We start from the raw sequence: 19889 nt of genomic DNA on the forward strand, positions 1-19889 counted from the left end.
TAAAAAGGTTAAGTTGAATTCATGGAATAAACATTGTTTTGTGTTTAAAAACCCACGTGTCCATAATTGTAATACCACACCTGGAGACCAAGCCGTGTGCTTCAAAAGCAACAATACATTAAAGGGAGAGGTTGGTTGAACTCCAGGATACATTTTGGGGTTCTGAAAACGCCGCTCCCATAACACTATATATATATCTGACACCTTGCCCTCGCCTATCTCATCCTCGGACAGAGCTTGTCCTCCTGTAGTGCTGGAGGGAGCAACTGTGGGAACGAATCCAACTCCTTCCTCAAGAAGTCCCTCACCTGCATGTAACTGAGCCTATTCCCCTTCGGCAGCAAGTACACCTCCTCCAATTCTGCAAACTTACCCTGCACAAACAGGTCCCGAAAATACTCTATCCCAATCTGCCCCCATCCCCAAAATCTCGCACCCAGCCCCGCCGGAACAAAGCCATGGTTGCCACAAATGGGCGTCCACAGGGGGATGCCTTACATCCTACAATGCTGCCGACATTGGTTCCACACCCTCGACGCTGATACCACTACCAGGCTCGTGGAGTACCTGGCTGGCGAGAAGGCAAGAGATATCAACAATAGTACCTTCAACTGGTCCCTCAACATGAAGCCTCCTCCATCCATCCCCTCACTGACCACTCCTCCACTGTCCGCCGCCTCCATCCATCCCGTCACTGACCACTCCTCCACTGCCCGCCTCCTCCATCCATCCCCTCACTGACCACTCCTCCACTGCCCGCCTCCTCCATCCATCCCCTCTGACCACTCCTCCACTGCCCGCCGCCTCCATCCATCCCCTCACTGATCACTCTTCCACTGCCCGCCTCCTCCATCCATCCCCTCACTGACCACTCCTCCACTGCCCGCCTCCTCCATCCATCCCCTCACTGACCACTCCTCCACTGCCCGCCTCCTCCATCCATCCCCTCACTGACCACTCCTCCACTGCCCGCCGCCTCCATCCATCCCCTCACTGACCACTCCTCCACTGCCCGCCTCCTCCATCCATCCCCTCACTGACCACTCCTCCACTGCCCGCCTCCTCCATCCATCCCCTCACTGACCACTCCTCCACTGCCCGCCTCCTCCATCCATCCCCTCACTGACCACTCCTCCACTGCCCGCCGCCTCCATCCATCCCCTCACTGACCACTCCTCCACTGCCCGCCTCCTCCATCCATCCCCTCACTGACCACTCCTCCACTGCCCACCTCCACACTGTCCAATAATAATTCTGAATATTTGGCAGTGCAGCCCCCCCCCCCCCCCCCCCCCCCACCCACCTATCCCTTTCCAGATACACTCTCTTGACTTGGAGAACCTTACTTGCCCACACAAACACCAGTATCATTTTATTCACTCTATTAAAAAAAGATTTATGCACAAAATTCAAGAGTTTTTGAAACACAAACAAAAACTTCAGGAGCACCATCATCTTTACCGTCTGGACCGTTCTAACCAACGACAAAGGCAACACATCCCACTGTAGCCATCTAAGGTGGCCACATGCAAAGGACCATGGGAATTATGGCCAACCCAGGAGTCAGAGAGATACACAGCCGATGCGTATCTAAAACACAGATAACGAGATCTTACCGAAACCCCCACTCATTTACATTTTAATGGCCCATTTTCCCAGGACAATAGAACTCCAATCAAGCAACCGGTACAGCCACAGACTGATCGGCGCCACTTCCCTTACTCAGAAAGCACAACTTCCAAGGTCAATGACCGCTAAGGACCCGCCCAGCTACCAAGGCACCCTTCCCTTTCTTGGCCGAAATCGAAGAGAGTGATCAGAGCCCTGTCGAACTATTGGGTCCAAGGTTAAGGACCACCCCAAAGAGCGCAAAATCCCAGAGGAATAAAAGAGAGCGCAGCCATGTGTTCTGTCTCTCTGGGATCTGGCCTGTGCCTACCCAATTGCAGCAGGAACAGCCAGCTAAGTTAAAGACCAACGATCGCTACCTGTCAGATGGGCCCAGCAGAGACAGAGCCACTTTCTTCGAACCAGCCAAGTGAAATCCAGATAAAGGCCTTATCCATTTGCACAGTGCCGGTCGCCCTGAAGTTAAGTATAGGTTATTGTAGCTGATAGGTATAGTTTAACCCGTAGTAGATATTGTGTTTCCATGTTGAGATAACTATTGTGTATGTAAATAAACCATCTTTTTAACTAACTAACTGGTTGTGTGGTCATTTGATCGATAGAAGGGAAAGGCTTGTGTTTCACCGGGATAAATAGAGCAACACCATCTCCTAAAGTCCTCCTTCATTCCTTCCACCAATTTTGCCAGATTCAATTTGCTCAGCTCTGTGCCACATGTATCCCAAGATACTGAAAGCCCGCCCCTACCTACCAAAATAGCAACCTCCTTTCTCCCCCTCCGCCACCATACCAATGCGTTGGTTGGGATTGCCTCACTTTTTCCCATACCTGTATTGAGTTTGTATCCCGAAAAAACGAATGCAACACAAAATTCTCCGAACTGACACGACTGGTCCACACACTCACCTTCAGAGCCCTATATAACAATCACATCCTGTCAACAAACCCCTGCCCAAACCCGAACTGCCCCAACACCTCAAGTAAGTACACACGGTCAAACTCCTTCTCCACGTCCATAGGCACAACCATCTCCCGGCCTGTCGAGAGCATTATTATCACATTAACTAACCTCTGAATATTGGTGAATGGCTGCTGCACCTTCACAAACCCAGTCTGGTCCTCCCGTGACACACCCGGCACACAATTCTTTATCTGCCGCCAGCACCTTTGCCAATAGCTTCGCAGCCACATTGAACAACTATATCGGCGGTACGACCCACACAGCTCCGCCTCCTTAAAATAAGCACGATAGATGCTTGACACAGCATGGGTGGAGGTGGTGAATGTTCACCTCTAACTAATTGTACATCTCCACTAACAGGTGACCCAGCTCCAACCCAAACCTCGTATAAAACTCTGCAAGGAACCCGTCCAGGCCCGGGGCCTTCCTCAACCACATCACCCCCACTCCATCACCTCCTCAGACCAATCCGGGCTCCCAGTCCGTGTAACCTCGTCTCATCTCCCTTGGGAACTCCCGCCCATCCAAAAACACCCCATTCCCTCATCCTCCGCCAGGGGCTTCGGACTGTACACCTTCTGATAAAATGCCTCAAACACCATTTACCTCCTCCGGCCCAGTTACCAGCTTAACGCCCGCTTCCCTCCCGTCCCCCCATCTCCCTTGCCCCCATTTGCCTTAACTGATGTACAAGCATCCTGCGCGTCTTCACCCCACACTCGTACACTGCCCATGCGCAGCTGTCCCACTGCCTGCCATATCAACACGAGCCCAAACTCCATTTGGAGTTTCTCCTCCTTCAGAAGCACCTTCTCAGGCACTACCGAAAACCTCTGATCCACCGCCAGACGCTCTCCACCAGCCTCAGCCTCTCCGCTCGCTCTGCCCTCACCCTATGCACCCTAATCAAAATAAACTCCCTTCTCATCACTTCCACAGTTCCCACAACGTAGCCGCCGAGACCTCCATTATCTTAATATACTTCACATAGTTCCGCATAGTCACCCTTATCTTCTCACAGACCTCCTTAATTGGCCAATAAACCCACATCCAACCACCAATGATGCCTCTGGGAGCTCTTCACCTCTACCCGCAAATCCACCCGCTGCCCCCATTCGCTGTATAAATCCCAGAAACCCCTTCACCATTACAGACACCCTCATTGACCTGGGACACGGCCCATCCCTCCTGTGATTCAACACCGTAGTAAAATCCACGCCCCCCCCCCCCCCCCCCCCCCCCATGGTCAGCTGGTGTGTGTCCAAGTCCAGGGTCTTTCAGAGAATCATAGGATTCACAGCGCAGAGGGAGTCTGCATCGACCTTGGAAAGAGCACCCTACTCTACACATCCACCCTATCACCGCAATCCCACCCAACCTTTTGAACAACTTTTTGCCAGGATACGCCTCAAACTTCACGTCATCCCAATTTGAAGCATAAATGTTCACCAGCTCCAATCTCCCACACAGCATCACAAATCTACCCCCAGATCTGCCACTATGCTCCCCACCGCAAAGGACACCCTCTTATTAACCAACTCTGCCACCCCATCTCATCTTCATATCCAGCTCCAAATGAAACTGTGCCACCCATCCCATTCTCATCTGATCCGTCATCTTCAAATGAGTCTCTTGCAAAAACACGACACCCGCCTAGAGGCTCTGCAAATTCGTGAACACTCATGACCTCTTAACCGGCGCATTTAATCCCCAAACATTCCATGTAACCAGCCGGGTCAGACCAGTTGCCGGGTCAGCCATAAATCCGTTTTAATCAGCTCTCCCAGGTCCCCTCCACGTGTACCCCTAGGACCGCCCCAATTTAACTGCCGCCATCACCCCTCAAGCAACTGCGCCACACCAACTTTGTCCACGTCAGCATCTCACCCGTAACCCCCCCACCACCATCAAAAAAAAAGAAAACAAACCCCCCCCTCCCTCCCCCACAACAGATCTAACCCCCACGTCACTCCCATTTACTAGCCTATCCGCTAGCATGGTGGCCCCCAACCGAGGCAACTGCCTTCCTCCAAATCTCCCTACTCCCTCGGGCCCACTCATCTACCTTCCCCCTTAAACACACAAACTTTCCATTACTGGTAGCTCCATAGTCCCAAGTTCTTACAAGTCCCCAGGTTTTGCAAAAACCTGCCCGCCTCCTCTGGCGTGTCCATGTAGAACACCTGACCCTGGTACATGACTCACAACCGGGCTGGGTACAGCACCCCAAACTTCATTCCTTCCCTGAACAGGACCACTTTGACCCTTTTAAACCTAGCCCGACACTTTGCCAACTCCACACCCTATTCCCGGTAGATCGGAATCACATTACCTTCCCAGGTGCACTTCTGCGACTCCTTAGCCCACCGCAGAATCTTCTCCTTGTCTAAATATCTGTGCCGTCGTACCGCCATCTCGCTCAGTTGCTCACTCAACTTCGGCCTCCTCCTCAGAGATATGTGTGCTCGATCCACCTCGTGGGGGGGAACTGATCAAAGACCGCCACCCCACCAGCTCCCAAGCATGTTAGCTACATACTTCCTCGGCCAATTCTCCCAATCATCCACTTTTTCCCCTCAGCTTCCTTTGGCCCTCTGCCACCAGTGTATCTCTGCATCCAACAAGGCCAACCAGTCCCCATGGTCCGCAACTGACTCTTCCACTCTTTGGAGCAACGCACTGTGTGCCCCCAACCTCTGCTCCACTTGCTCAATGGCTGCCCGAATTGGATCAGTCACCTGAGCAAGGTCTTCGGGAGCGTCCTGCCTTTGCTGCTGAAACATGACCGTCAAAAACTCCACCAACTGTTCCGTGGACCACTGAACAGGCAACGATGCCACACAGCACGCACCATCTTTTCTTCTACTGCATTTTTCGAAAGCTCGATGGTTGCCCCTTTACAGCTGCACTCCTTGTTTGACAGGGCTGAGCCATGACCACCCGAAGGAGAATTTTTAGCTCTATCTGTTCCTGTACTTTGTACCAGCAAACGTTGGGCAACAAGGCCAAACAATTCTGCCTCAAGCAGGAGCCACCAAATGTGCGACCACTCACTTTATGGCTTCCACCCGGAGTCGATGGATAAACTTTGCCAGATCGGGGGAAACGCCCCTGCTCTTCTTCAGTCTTGCACTGTATCGTCAGCTTGTACGTCCTGCAGTGGGACTTGAACGCAGAATGTTATGACTGAAAGGCAATAATTGACACTAATGGTCCACAGGTGTTTGTGTGATTGGAAGGCTGTTTCAGTAGGGTTTGGCAAAGGTCTGTACTAGGACAATTGTATTTTCCATAGTGTATAATAACACAGAGTGAAGAAGTTTGCAGATTACACAAAAATTGATTGTGTGATTGATTATGTGGAAGAAAGCTGCAGGAAGATATCCATGGACTAGTCAGTTGGTCAGAAAAGTGGTCAGTGGAATTCAATCCAGAGACGTGTTGAGGTAATGTATTTTCGAGAGCGTAAACAAGGCAAAGAAATACAAAATGAATAGTAGAATACTGACAAGTGTAGAAAAACAGAGGGAACTTGGGAGTGCATGTTCACAGATTCCTGAAAGTGGTTGGACAGGTAGATAAGATTGTTGAAAAGGTATACAGGATTCCTTCCTTTATTAGCCAAGGCAAAGGACACAAGAACAGAGAGGTGATACTAGAGCTATATTAAACAGTAGTTAGGCCACAGCACGTGTACTGCGTACAGTTCTGGTTACATTACAAGAACAATGTGACCGCACTCGAAAGGATGCAGAGTGAATTTAAGATGATGTTGGCAATACAGAGGCAAGAAGAGATTGGAGAATTCAGCATTATTTTTGTGGGCGGTACGGTGGCGTAGTGTTTAGCACTGCTGCCTCACGGTGCCAAGGACGCGAGCCACGGGTCACTGTCCGTGTGGAGTTTATACATTCTCCCAGTGTTGTGGGGGTGAGCATGGGGCTCACCCCCACAACCTAAAGACATACAGGGAAGGTGGACTGGCCAAGCTAAATTGCCCCTTAATCGGAAAAATTACTAAAATATTATAAAAAGATTTGCATAATTTTCCTTGGAATAGAGGTCGTCGAGAGCAGATTTAATTGTAATGTATAAAATTACAAAGAGCTGAGATAAGAGGGGATCGGAAGGATCTATTTCCCTTAGCAGTCAGGTCAATAACTTGGGGCTTTCATGGAAAGCTTAGTGGGGAGTTGAAGATGATTTCTTTTTACCAAGGTGTTGAGGGTCTGGAACTCACTGCCTGAAAGGGTGGCAGAGACAAAAATGTACTTGGAAGTTCTGAAACCTACATGGCTATGGACCAAGTTCTAAAAAGTGGAATTAAGCTGATGGCTCTTTCTTTGACCTGCAGCGTCACGATGGGCCGAATGATATTCGGCTGTGCTGTAAATTACTGATTCAGTTCAGTTTGTACTGAATTTGGTCAGAGGGTCAGAAGTCAGTGTCTATTAACTTATTGAATCAGCCAGCTCCAAAAACAATCTCAGAAACTTGTGTGTCACAATCAAAGTACTTAATTCAATAGATAAAACAGTCTGATGGTACAAAGTAACCAATAGGTCAGTATATATCTACATAATTTGCATCAGTATAAAGTTAGAAAAAATTGCAACATCAAATTGAGATAATGCTCTAAAAATATTTAGAACCTAAAGAAAGTCCCAACAGGTGGGTACGGAGGATCAGGTAGTCAGAAGGCAGTTTAATTGCAATAGAGAAGTGAAGATAAAGATTTCTGTGCACCAGAGACAGAATAACTACCACGGAGTAGAATGTTTTTTTCACTGCACTGTAAATACAATGCAAAGAGATTTCAACCTAGTCTTTAATAAGCTTCCTAAAGGGTCAGCCTATTTTCCTTTGAACAGAGGTTGCCGAGAGATTTAATTGTGAAGCATAAATTTGCAAAGAGCCTGCCTAAGAGGGGATTGGATGGAGGTATTTACCTGAGCAGTGAGGTCAATACCTGGGGGCATAAACAGAAAGCTGGGGAATTGAGAAGAATTCATTTTTGAAAAAAGTGGTGGAAGGTGAATTGCATCTATGAAATTATATCCATCAATACCTCAAGAATATAGATGGGGAGGAAGTAAAAATAGCAGTAAACTATCTCTGAACCAGTCTCCACTGCCTCCTTAATTTATAGCCATTCGAGGCAGCACGGTGGCGCAGTGGGTTAGTCCTGCTGCCTAACGGCGCCGAGTCCCAAATTCGATCCCGGCTCTGGGTCACTGTCCGTGTGGAGTTTGCACATTCTCCCTGTGTCTGCATGGGTTTCAGCCCCACAACCCAAAGATGTGCAGGGTAGGTGGATTGGTCACGCTAAATTGCCCCTTAATTGGAAAAAATGAATTGGGTACTGTAAATTTATTTATTTTTAAATTTATAGCCATTCGGAGAAAAATTGGCTGGGGAAAAATTATAGGAAGCTATACTATGGAATGGATGAATGCCACTGGAATGGATGAATGCCACTCAAACTTAATCCCCAGTTCCCAATGTATTGATTCAGACTTACAGCTTTATTTCAACAGATTTTGTTTCCTCCTGGGATACTGTTTTATGGCTACAGCCATTCAAGTATCTCTGTTTTTGGGCTCTTATTAATGTACGATGCTGGACAGCAAGCAGTGGCAGACCACTGACTTCCCATCTCATTGTCTTTGAACCCAATTTTCAATCCCCTAAAACTTACATACATATCTACAAGAAAGAGTCAATGAGCAGCAGTCAGCAGCATGAATCGTGGCTGATTTTCAAGTACCAGAGACTGCCAGCCTCAAGAGACCAGTAAATGTAAGGATTAAACTTGGGCTACGTTGATCTGCCAGGGCAATGCTACATGGGCCAGCTATCACTTATACATCGATCAAAAGACCATGGGTGTGATCTACCGGACACGATATGCACAAAAGACAGTGCGGCACAGCCGGTAGATGCAGAGAGATCACTCTTCCATGATCTACCCCGCTCGCCACACCTCCTGAGATCTAGCGCGATATCTCACGAGTCGTCGCGATGTGAATCACATTGTGAGCGGGTGATTTTTTTAATAGCAAATTTGCCTATGAGAGCGACACAGCTAGTCACACTCCAATATGGCAGCACGGTAGCATGGTGGTTAGCATAAATGCTTTACAGCTCCAGGGTCCCAGGTTCGATTCCCGGCTGGGTCACTGTCTGTGCGGAGTCTGCACGTCCTCCCCATGTGTGCGTGGGTTTCCTCCGGGTGCTCCGGTTTCCTCCCACAGTCCAAAGATGTGCAGGTTAGGTGGATTGGCCATGCTAAATTGCCCGTAGTGTCCTAAAAAGTAATGTTAAGGGGGGGGTTGTTGGGTTACGGGTATAGGGTGGATACGTGGATTTGGGTAGGGTGATCATTGCTCGGCACAACATCGAGGGCCGAAGGGCCTGTTCTGTGCTGTACTGTTCTATGTTCTAATATGCATCCCCACGATCTAACCAAAGCACTGGGATCTAACCCCTTCGCCTTGGAGACTTGGGTGAGCCCCATGCAATGCTGCTCCCCACAAATGAGACCATACGGAACGGCACTCGTGTGGTCTTCCAGGGAACAAAGGCCCCTAGGTGCATGCCCTCTAGGCAGAGTGGCACCCTGGCTCTGCTGGTGCCACCCAGGCACCTTGGCACTGCCAGCCATAGCGGGGAATCGGACCCAAGTACCTCCTTATAAGGGAGTTGGGGGTCGTGTTGGGGGGGTTGAAAGATCGGGACGCCATTTACAAATGGTGTCCCAATCTCCTCCAGCACCGAGGAGCTCCTCAGTGTAGGAAACGGGACTAAGTGCAGCCTCGTTGGGGAGTTCCCCGCTGAGGGCCCGAATGTACACGAATGAAAACAGAGCCCCGTTCAATAGCTTGAGGTTTCTCAATGCTCAGAACACCAAGAAACACCTGGCTAAGCACGTTATGGGACTCTGTTCCCATCCGGGTAGATCGTGACCCAGGTTTTAAAAGACTAATGTCATTTGCCACATTTCTCACAGGTGCTGAATGCTTCCATCCACAGGATGAATTTAGTTCCAATGTTATGGTAGAGAGTGCGGGGGAAGAGAATCACAACGCTCCACTGTAAGTAGTCCTCCCCCTTTTGATCTTTATCTCCTCATCTCTGTCGGGGGAAAACATTCCAAGGGCATTTCCACTGGAAATTATAGCAATTCCATAAATCCGGAGTGAGAATTTGATCAAGGTTTGAAGACATATTTTTGAGTACATTTACAGCATTTAATTTGTCATTGCAATTAACATCCAGCAGGGGGCAGCAGAGCAGAGCTTCTGATTGGCTGTTCCGGGGAGATTTGCATACGTGCAGTGCGGTCAGCGTAAGTTGAAGGTGCACCTGCATCAGTGACCCGAGGAGTTCGACGGAAGTCAAGCATCCAGCAGGGGGCAGCAGAGCAGAGCTTCTGATTGGCTGTTCCGGGGAGATTTGCATACGTGCAGTGCGGTCAGCACAAGTTGAAGGTGGTTTGTGAAGGGGCTGTTCTCGAGTGACAGCTTTACCCGAAACACTACTTACGTAGTGTCTCCCACCCATCCTCCTCCTCTAACCAAAAAAAAAAGCTGTCTGTTGGATTGCTAAACTAGCAAGTTTTTTATTTTTATTTTTCAGTAGTTGGGAAGTTAGTTCAGTGGGAATCGAGGCTAGGGCAGTTGAATGTTCCTCCTGCAGAATGTGGGAGGAAAGGGTCACCTCTAGTGTCCCTTCTGACTACATCTGCGGGAAGTGCACCCAACTCCAGCTCCTCGAGAGCCGTGTTAGGGAGCTGGATGAACTTCGGATCATTCGGGAGGCGGAGGAGGTTATTGAGAGGAGTTATAGGGAGGTAGTCACACCTCAGGTAAAAGAAGAAGGTAGATGGGTTACCGTCAGGGGAGGGAGAGGGAACCGGCAGGAAGTGCAGGGATCCCCTGTGGTCGTTCCCCTCTTTAACAAGTATACCGTTTTGGATACTGTTGCGGGGGACGACTTACCAGGGGTAAGCAATAGGGCACAGGTCTCTGGCACAGAGTCTGTTCCTGTTGCTCAGAAGGGAAGGGAGACGAGGAACAGAGCACTTGTCATTGGGGACTCCATAGTTAGAGGAACAGACAGGAGGTTCCGTGGGAACGAAAGAGACTCACGGTTGGTGTGTTGCCTCCCAGGTGCCAGGGTTCGTGATGTCTCTGATCGTGTTTTTGGGATCCTTAAGGGGGAGGGGGAGCAGCCCCAAGTCGTGGTCCACATAGGTACCAACGACATAGGTAGGAAGAGAGATGGGGATTTGAGACAGAAATTCAGGGAGCTAGGGTGGAAGCTGAGAGCTAGAACAAACGAGTTGTTATCTCTGGGTTGTTACCCGTGCCACGTGCTAGTGAAGTGAGAAATAAGGAGAGAGAGGAGTTGAACACGTGGCTACAGGGATGGTGCAGGAGGGAGGGTTTTGGTTTCCTGGATAATTGGGGCTCATTCTGAGGTAGGTGGGACCTCTACAAACAGGATGGTCTTCACCTGAACCAGAGGGGTACCAATATCCTGGGGGGGGGGGGGGGGGGGAGATTTGCTAGTGCTCTTCGGGGGGGTTTAAACTAATTCAGCAGGGGGATGGGAACCTAAATTGTAGTCCCAGTGTACAGGATGTTGAGAGTAGTGAGGTCAGGGATAGGGTTAAAAGTTCGAAAGAGGGCACCGGCAAGCAGGACGCTGGTTTGAAGTGTGTCTACTTCAACGCCAGGAGCATCCGGAATAAGGTGGGTGAGCTTGCAGCATGGTTTGGTACCTGGGATCTCGATGTTGTGGCGATTTCGGAGACATGGGTAGAGCAGGGACAGGAATGGTTGTTGCAGGTTCCAGGATTTAGATGTTTCTGTAAGAACAGAGAAGATGGTAAAAGAGGGGGGGATGTGGCATTGTTAATCAAGGAAAGTATTACGGCGGTAGAAAGGACGCTTGAGGACTCGTCTACTGAGGTAGTATGGGCCGAGGTTAGGAACAGTAGAGGAGAGGTCACCCTGTTGGGAGTTGTCTATAGACCTCCGAATAGTTCCAGAGATGTAGAGGAAAGGATTGCAAAGATGATTCTCGACAGGAGCGAGAGTAACAGGGTAGTTGTTATGTGGGACTTTAACTTTCCAAATATTGACTGGAAATACTATAGTTCGAGTACTATAGATGGGTCAGTTTTTGTGCAGTGTGTGCAGGAGGGTTTTCTGACACAGTATGTAGACAGGCCAACAAGGGGCGAGGCCACATTGGATTTGGTACTAGGTAATGAACCCGGCCAGGTGTTAGATTTAGATGTAGGTGAGCACTTTGGTGATAGTGATCACAACTTGGTTATGTTTACTTTAGCAATGGGCAGAGATAGGTATATACCGCAAGGCAAGAATTATAGCTGGGGGAAAGGCAATTATGATGCTATTCGGCAAGATTTAGGGTGTATAGGATGGGGAAGGAAACTGCAGGGGATGGGTACAATCGAAATGTGGAGCTTTTTCAAGGAACAGCTACTGCGTGTCCTTGATAAGTATGTACCTGTCAGGCAGGGAGGAAGTTGTCGAGCAAGGGAACCGTGGTTTACTAAGGAAGTTGAAGCACTTGTCAAGAGGAAGAAGAAGGCTTATGTTAGGATGAGACATGAAGGCTCAGTTAGGGCACTTGAGAGTTACAAGTTAGCCAGGAAGGAAAGTCGTTGGCGGATAGGATCAAGGAAAACCCTAAGGCTTTCTATAGGTATATCAGGAACAAAAGAATGACTCGAGTAAGATTAGGGCCAATCAAGGATAGTAGTGGAAAGTTGTGTGTGGAATCAGAGGAGATAGGGGAAGCGTTAAATGGATATTTTTCGTCAGTGTTTACACTGGAGAAAGACAATGTTGTCGAGGAGAACACTCAGGTTCAGTCGACCAGGCTAGATGGAATTGAGGTTCAAAAGGAGGTGGTGTTAGCAATTTTGGAAAATGTCAAAATAGATAAGTCCCCTGGGCCAGATGGGATTTATCCTAGGATTCACTGGGAAGCCAGGGAGGAGATTGCAGAGCCTTTGTCCTTGATCTTTATGTCGTCTTTGTCGACAGGAATAGTGCCGGAAGACTGGAGGATAGCAAATGTTGTCCCCTTGTTCAAGAAGGGGAGTAGAGACAACCCTGGTAATTATAGACCTGTGAGCCTTACTTCGGTTGTGGGTAAAATGTTGGAAAAGGTTATAAGAGATAGGGTTTATAATCATCTTGAAAAGAACAAGTTGATTAGCGATAGTCAACACGGTTTTGTGAAGGGTAGGTTATGCCTCACAAACCTTATTGAGTTTTTTGAGAAGGTGACCAAACAGGTGGATCAGGGTAAAGCTGTTGATGTGGTGTATATGGATTTCAGTAAGGCGTTTGATAAGGTTCCCCACGGTAGGCTATTGCAGAAAATAAGGAAGTATGGAATTGAAGGTGATTTAGCGGTTTGGATCAGTAATTGGCTAGCTGAAAGAAGATAGAGGGTGGTGGTTGATGGCAAATGTTCATCCTGGAGTTCAGTTACTAGTGGTGTACCGCAAGGATCTGTTTTGGGGCCACTGCTGTTTGTCATTTTTATAAATGACCTGGACGAGGGTGTAGAAGGATGGGTTAGTAAATTTGCAGATGACACGAAGATCGGTGGAGTTGTGGATAGTGCTGAAGGATGTTATAGGATACAGAGGGACATAGATAAGCTGCAGAGCTGGGCTGAGAGGTGGCAGATGGAGTTTAATGCGGAAAAGTGTGAGGTGGTTCACTTTGGAAGGAGTAACAGGAATGCAGAGTACTGGGCTAATGGCAAGATTCTTGGTAGTGTAGATGAACAGAGAGATCTCGGCATCCAGGTACATAAATCCCTGAAAGTTGCCACCCAGGTTAATAGGGCTGTTAAGAAGGCATATGGTGTGCTAGCCTTTATAAGCAGGGGGATTGGATTGGATTGGATTGGATTGGATTTGTTTATTGTCACGTGTACCGAGGTACAGTGAAAAGTATTTTTCTGCAAGCAGCTCAACAGATCATTCAGTATATGGGAAGAAAAGGGAATTGAACAGAATTCAAGAAAATACATGAGAATACATAATAGGGCAACACAAGATATACAATGTAACTACATAAGCATTGTCATCGGATGAAGCAGACAGGGTGTAGTGTTAATGAGGACAGTCCATAAAAGGGTCATTTAGGAGTCTGGTGACAGTGGGGAAGAAGCTGTTTTTGAGTCTGTTCGTCCGTGTTCTCAGACTTCTGAATCTCCTGCCCGATGGAAGAAGTTGGAAAAGTGAGTAAGCCGGGTGGGAGGGATCCTTGATTATGCTGCCTGCTTTCCCCCGGCAGCGGGAGCGGGAGATTGAGTTTCGGAACCACAAGGTCATGCTGCAGCTGTACATAACTCTGGTGCGGCCGCACCTGGAGTACTGCGTGCAGTTCTGGTCACCACATCATAGGAAGGATGTGGAAGCTTTGGAAAGGGTTCAGAGGAGATTTACTAGGATGTTGCCTGGTATGGAGGGAAGGTCTTACGAGGAAAGGCTCAGGGAATTGAGGTTGTTTTCGTTAGAGAGGAGAAGGCTGAGAGGTGACTTAATAGAGACATATAAGATAGTCAGAGGGTTAGATAGGGTGGACAGTGAGAGTCTTTTTCCTCGGATGGTGATGACCAACACGAGGGGACATAGCTTTAAATTGAGGGGTGATAGATATAGGACAGATATCAGAGGCAGTTTCTTTACTCAGAGAGTAGTAGGGGTGTGGAACGCCCTGCCTGCAACAGTAGTAGACTCGCCAACTTTAAGGGCATTTAAGTGGTCACTGGATAGACATATGGATGAAAATGGAATAGTGTAGGTCAGATAGGCTTCAGATGGTTTCACAGGTCGGCGCAACATCGAGGGCCGAAGGGCCCGTACTGCGCTGTAGTGTTCTATGTTCTATTCTATGTTCTATAACTGTTGCAGCAAAACCATGTAACCATAGCGACATATTTCGTGCAAAAGGGTGTGATATGACTAAGGAAAATTATAGCATTGACATCTACTCAAAAGCACAGGAAGGAGATGGTGCTGATAAAAACAGCTCCAACATTTGAATAAAATTATTCAACCCTCTCCCAATCCAGTGAAGTTGGGATATTAGGTAGCTTGCAGAGAAAACAGGGTGACTTTTCAACATGATTATTGATTTCTGCAAAAGTATAACAGAAGACTGTAACTATAAGTGTTCAAAGCACAATATCTCCTCTTTTCCCATGAAGTGCTGACTTAAGTAGAATTCAGCTGAAGTGCTGCTGCCCTCAAGTGGCTGACAGATAACCTCATCATGTGATCCTGGACAGTGAGCATTGGCAAGATGCTCAACCATTTTGGTGACAGGGAGAAAGAGGAATAGCCATAAATAAAACTTAAACATACGCAGGCTTCGTGGTCAATGGATATCTAATAGGTACAAGCACTTTGCAAACATTTCCTCCCAGTCAGGAATGCCAACACTATTTATAGCATCCCATTCCTTCCCATGCTAAAACAGACTCGATACAGGTCAAAGATTATCCCACTCTGGATTTGATTCTCGAGTAATGCTGTCAGCTAACTGTGAATCACACGTCAATTTCCTTAAGTAAAATGATGTTTTTTAAAAAAAATCCAAATTCCAAGATTTGAAAATCAGCAAAAAGATGTTGCAATTGTGTCATTTGTTAAAATCTAAGTACTGGTATTTTGCTAGCTTTTAAAATACAAAGAACTGTCCATTCACTAGCCAAATTACATAAGTGTTTTTGCATGAAATCAATTACAAAAATGGAAAATCAGCCCAAGGAAGCACTGCAGGAAATTTCCTATTTTTCAACTCATGGCAGCAAATGGAACTACTTAGTTTTAAATTCTTGAGAGCATACACTCCCTTGCAACTTCTAAAAATGGTTACGCAATATTGTTGTACAACATTTAGCAAATTAATCCTAAGACCAGGACTTACAGCTTCAGACTTTGGAGGCACTGGAGGTGGAGGTAGAGAAATATCAGATGCAGGTTTAACTGTAGACAAAGGTCCTGGAGACGAAAGGGCTGAAGAAACCAGGCATTTGGAGTGGATGGAGCCGCACTGACCAGGTTTCAATCTCTCCCCCAAAGAGAAAAGATCTTGTCCACCACATTTCCCTGTTCCCTGATCTAACCAGAGCTCTTCATAGGGAAGTTCGGGCCGTGACTGGATCCCAGCAGGTTCTTCGGTCACTTCAGGCAGGAGATAATCACTCCCGTTGTCTCCTGAATCTTGAGATAGCAGAGTTTCATGAGAAAAGAGAGTCCACTCATTGTTTGGATCTCTGCAACCATGCAGATTAACCTCACTATTTCCATGCAAATTGTTTCCATAAACACATACTGAAAGTCGATGGAAAGATTGGGTCAGTTCTTCACGAGCATAGCTAAGAGAGTTAGGCATATGACTGTGCCCAGTGCATCTGGTCTTCTTTGGACTTTTACAGTCTTCATTCCAGTCAGTCTTAACATCCCGAACTGCTCGTGAATATTCTTCAATGTCGAACTGCTCCTGACAAATGTTGAACGAGTGTTGAACTGTGCTCTCGTACCACATGTCACCCTTAAGGAGACCTTCAGCTAGGGTAAACTTTGGCACAACTAAATGGAGTGGAAAGTGCATGGGAATCATTTTGTTGTTACGGAGTACACAGCACACTACAACAGTCTTAGTTTGAATATTAACAAACTTATAGCGGTGGCCCTCCCGAATGAGGTGCAAATCATAAGGGTTTCGTGGAGGAGCAGATGGTACAGTAACGTTTACTGGTAACCTGGTCTTTTCAACAATGTTGCGAATAGTATGTTCACCTTCTTGCATTTGTATCTCAAGGGGACTACGTGTGCTGAATCGACCTTTACACTGGAAAGGAAGGCTAATGCTTTCATTGGTCCGGTGATTCATACAGATGAGGCAAGGCATCTTCCCTCGTCCAAACTTGCCAACAGAGTTTAGTTTTCCAATTTTCTTAAAGATAGTGTTAAGTCTGGACTTTTCCTTCGATGTTTTGGCATAAAGGATTTCTGCTTGTCCCATTAGAGTAAGTTCATCACCAGTGCTCAAGGTGATGTTGTACACTTCTGTATCTTCATTGCATTCCCCGGAGGCTACCTAAGGAGGAAGAGCAAATATTACATCATATTAAAAAGTAGCACTTTTCCTGTGGCTTCAATGTTTCTAGTCTACAGCATATTTCCAGAGACACAGATCTAAAGGTAAAAAAAATCTAATGAACACTCCATTTATTATATGATGGGATCTCAATCATCATTCCCATGCAACGTAACATTTCGGAATGAAAACCAACCACCTTTTAATATATTTTGATTTGTTGACAATTTCTGCATGCCACCGTAAGTTTACCTTGAAAGCTGTGCCATTTAGACAGCAAAGCTTTACACAAGAATGGCAGGCTAGTATTTCATTGCCCTCACCGAACTCTGCTTGACCAGAATTGGATGAATCAGCTCACCAGAGCGAACTGGAAACAGAGCAAGAGCTTTGGAAAACAGGAACTTGGTGAGAATGATAATTAGTGCAAAAAGTGTGTTAGCAAACTGAAATTCAACTTGGTTTATAACATTAAAAATCTGCAAATCAGTGACAATTAACAAGAGGGTCCCATACTAGTTGCAACTTATTTTTTTTTTTAATTTAGAGTATCCAATCCATTTTTTCCAATTAAGGGGCAATTTAGCGTGGCCAATCCACCTATCCTGCACATCTTTGGGTTGTGGGGGCGAAACCCACACAAATACGGGGAGAATGTGCAAACTCCACACGGGCAGTGATCCAGACCTGGGATCGAACCTGGGACCTCGGCGCCGTGCGGCAACAGGGCTAACCCACTGCACCACTGTGCTGCCCTACTAGTTGCAACTTATAATTGGAAATTGACTGACATGCAGTTTTCTGAAAGGTCCATGTGTAAAAATTTGAAAAACAGAAATTTGGAATGGATGTTTAATATTCCTGGCAGTAATATATTCTGGAAAGGTCAAGAAGGAAAAAAAAAATGGGAAAGGTGGCAGTATTAAGCAAAGATGTAGCACTAGAAAATAATTACATACTAGAGTTGGGGTGTCTAACCTTTTCATATGAGAGTCCCAATCAAAGGGACAATGAGTATCCAGGGTCGGGTGGGGCTTGCTAGGAGGATGTGTGCTCAGCCTCTTGTATCAAATAATGAAATAGCACTAATATCATAAACCCACTCAAGTTATTTTGCGTGTAAACACAGGCTCAATTCATTTTAAACTGAACACAAAGCAGATGAGTGATGAGAAGGAAGTTACCTTTAAAATTCAACACTGCCACTGCTGCCTAGTTAGCCTACATAAAAAACAACACTCAAAACCAGTTTCATTTACTCCTACATGTGCAGCAACCTACAAAGTTGAACCTTTTGCAAAGTTATGCTGAACGATAACCAAAGAAAATGGTTTCTTTACTTTGAAACATACCCATTCAAGTTAACTTGAACATCTTAGCAGGTTTGTAAATAGAAGCAAAGATGTCCTAACAATGGCCAGCAGGATAAACCTCATTTCTAGGCTAGTGTGTTGAATGTCAGCAATGGGAAAGCATTAAGCAACAATAATCTGGGAGAAAGTTAACTGTAACTCAAGACAGGCATGGACAAATAAATGAGAGTCAGCACTGATTTAAGAGCAAATTGTGCGCAACTAACTTGGTCTAGTTTTTTTGATGAGGTAACAGAGGGCAGATCAGGACAATGCAGCTTTGCTGTGTAGTTAGGCTTTCAGGAGGTGTTAATAAATATCAGGCTTCTTAGCATAACTGAAGCTCTCATGATAAAGGAGACATTAGGAGGACAGATACAAAATCGGTTAAGATATAGAAAACAGAAGTAAAATACAGCAGTTACAGAAACCAGAAATAAAAAGAGTAAATGTTGGAAATAGTAATCAGGTCAGGCACCATCTGTAGAGAGTGAAACTAAGCGAATGTTTCAGGTTGATGAACCTTCATAGAAACTGAGAAGGTTCGAAAAGTAACAGGTCCTAACTAAGTGAAAGGCGGAGGGTTCAAAAATAGAAAAGGGCAGGTATGTAATATGGTGGATAGGAAACAAAATTGTGGTGAATGACTATGTCCAACAGGTGGGAGACATATAGTCGATTCCAAGGTTCAGCACAAGAAACACTGCTGCTTTTGACCGGAAGCGGGTCCGGGCTTTTGAGGCGGCGGCACGCGGCGCACGGCCTCTTTGTGGACTGGGCGGCAGCAAGCGACTAGGCCGCAGGCCCCGACTGGGATTTCCAGCCAGACACCAGGCAGCAAGATGGGGCGCCGGCCGGCCCGCTGTTACAGATACTGCAAGAACAAGCCGTACCCCAAATCCCGCTTTTGTCGGGGTGTCCCTGATCCCAAGATCAGGATTTTCGACCTTGGGCGCAAGAAAGCAAAGGTGGATGAGTTCCCGCTATGTGGCCACATGGTATCAGATGAATACGAGCAGCTCTCGTCCGAAGCTCTGGAGGCTGCCCGTATCTGTGCCAACAAGTACATGGTGAAGACCTGTGGCAAGGATGGCTTCCACATTCGGATGAGCCTCCATCCTTTCCACGTCATCCGTATCAATAAGATGTTGTCGTGTGCCGGCGCTGATCGGCTGCAGACTGGAATGCGTGGAGCCTTTGGCAAGCCCCAGGACACCGTGGCCCGTGTGAACATTGGCCAGGTAATCATGTCCGTGCGCACCAAGGTACAGAACAAGGAGCACGTGATCGATGCACTCCGCTGGGCTAAGTTCAAGTTCCCCGGGCGCCAGAAGATCCACATCTCCAAGAAGTGGGGGTTCATCAAGTTCAACACGGAGGATTTCGATGACACGGTGACGGAGAAGCGGCTGGTCCCCGATGGCTGTGGGGTGAAGTACATATCTGCGCGGGGCCCACTTAACATTTGGCGTGCTCTGCACGCGGCGTGAATGTGACTCGCTCGTGGGACAGTTTGAAAATTAAAAGGAGAGTTTTGCCTACCAAAAAAAAAAGAAACACTGCTGCTTTTGATATACATTAATGTCTTGGACTTAAGAATACAGACATAATTTCAAAGTTTGCAGATACCATAAAACTTGGAAATGTAGCAAACACTGGCAAAACAATAGGCATCAAAACAAAAATAATATGCTGCTGCAAGGTGTGAACACAAAGCACATGGAACAATACAGGAAAGTGCGAGATGGTACATTTTGTTAGGAAGTACAAGGAGGAGCTTTT

General features: G+C 47.0%; 2 protein-coding genes across 6 annotated transcripts in view; one reads left to right on the forward strand and one right to left on the reverse strand.

The window, feature by feature from the left end:
* garem (GRB2 associated, regulator of MAPK1) overlaps positions 1–19889 on the reverse strand; it is a 111300-nt gene that overhangs the window by 20724 nt on the left and 70687 nt on the right. For all 5 annotated transcript variants that reach the window (XM_038809244.1, XM_038809243.1, XM_038809242.1 and 2 more), the window contains one exon: positions 15580–16755. In XM_038809244.1, the coding sequence (XP_038665172.1) occupies positions 15580–16755 (1176 nt within the window). The remainder of the gene's footprint in view (positions 1–15579; positions 16756–19889) is intronic.
* LOC119972483 (60S ribosomal protein L10-like) lies at positions 18940–19664 on the forward strand. The gene has a single exon (XM_038809251.1). The coding sequence runs from the start codon at positions 18950–18952 to the stop codon at positions 19595–19597; it is 648 nt and encodes a 215-aa protein (XP_038665179.1). The 5' UTR covers positions 18940–18949; the 3' UTR covers positions 19598–19664.

The sequence above is a fragment of the Scyliorhinus canicula genome, chromosome 10 (assembly GCF_902713615.1).
Source record: "Scyliorhinus canicula chromosome 10, sScyCan1.1, whole genome shotgun sequence".
NCBI lineage: Eukaryota > Metazoa > Chordata > Chondrichthyes > Carcharhiniformes > Scyliorhinidae > Scyliorhinus > Scyliorhinus canicula.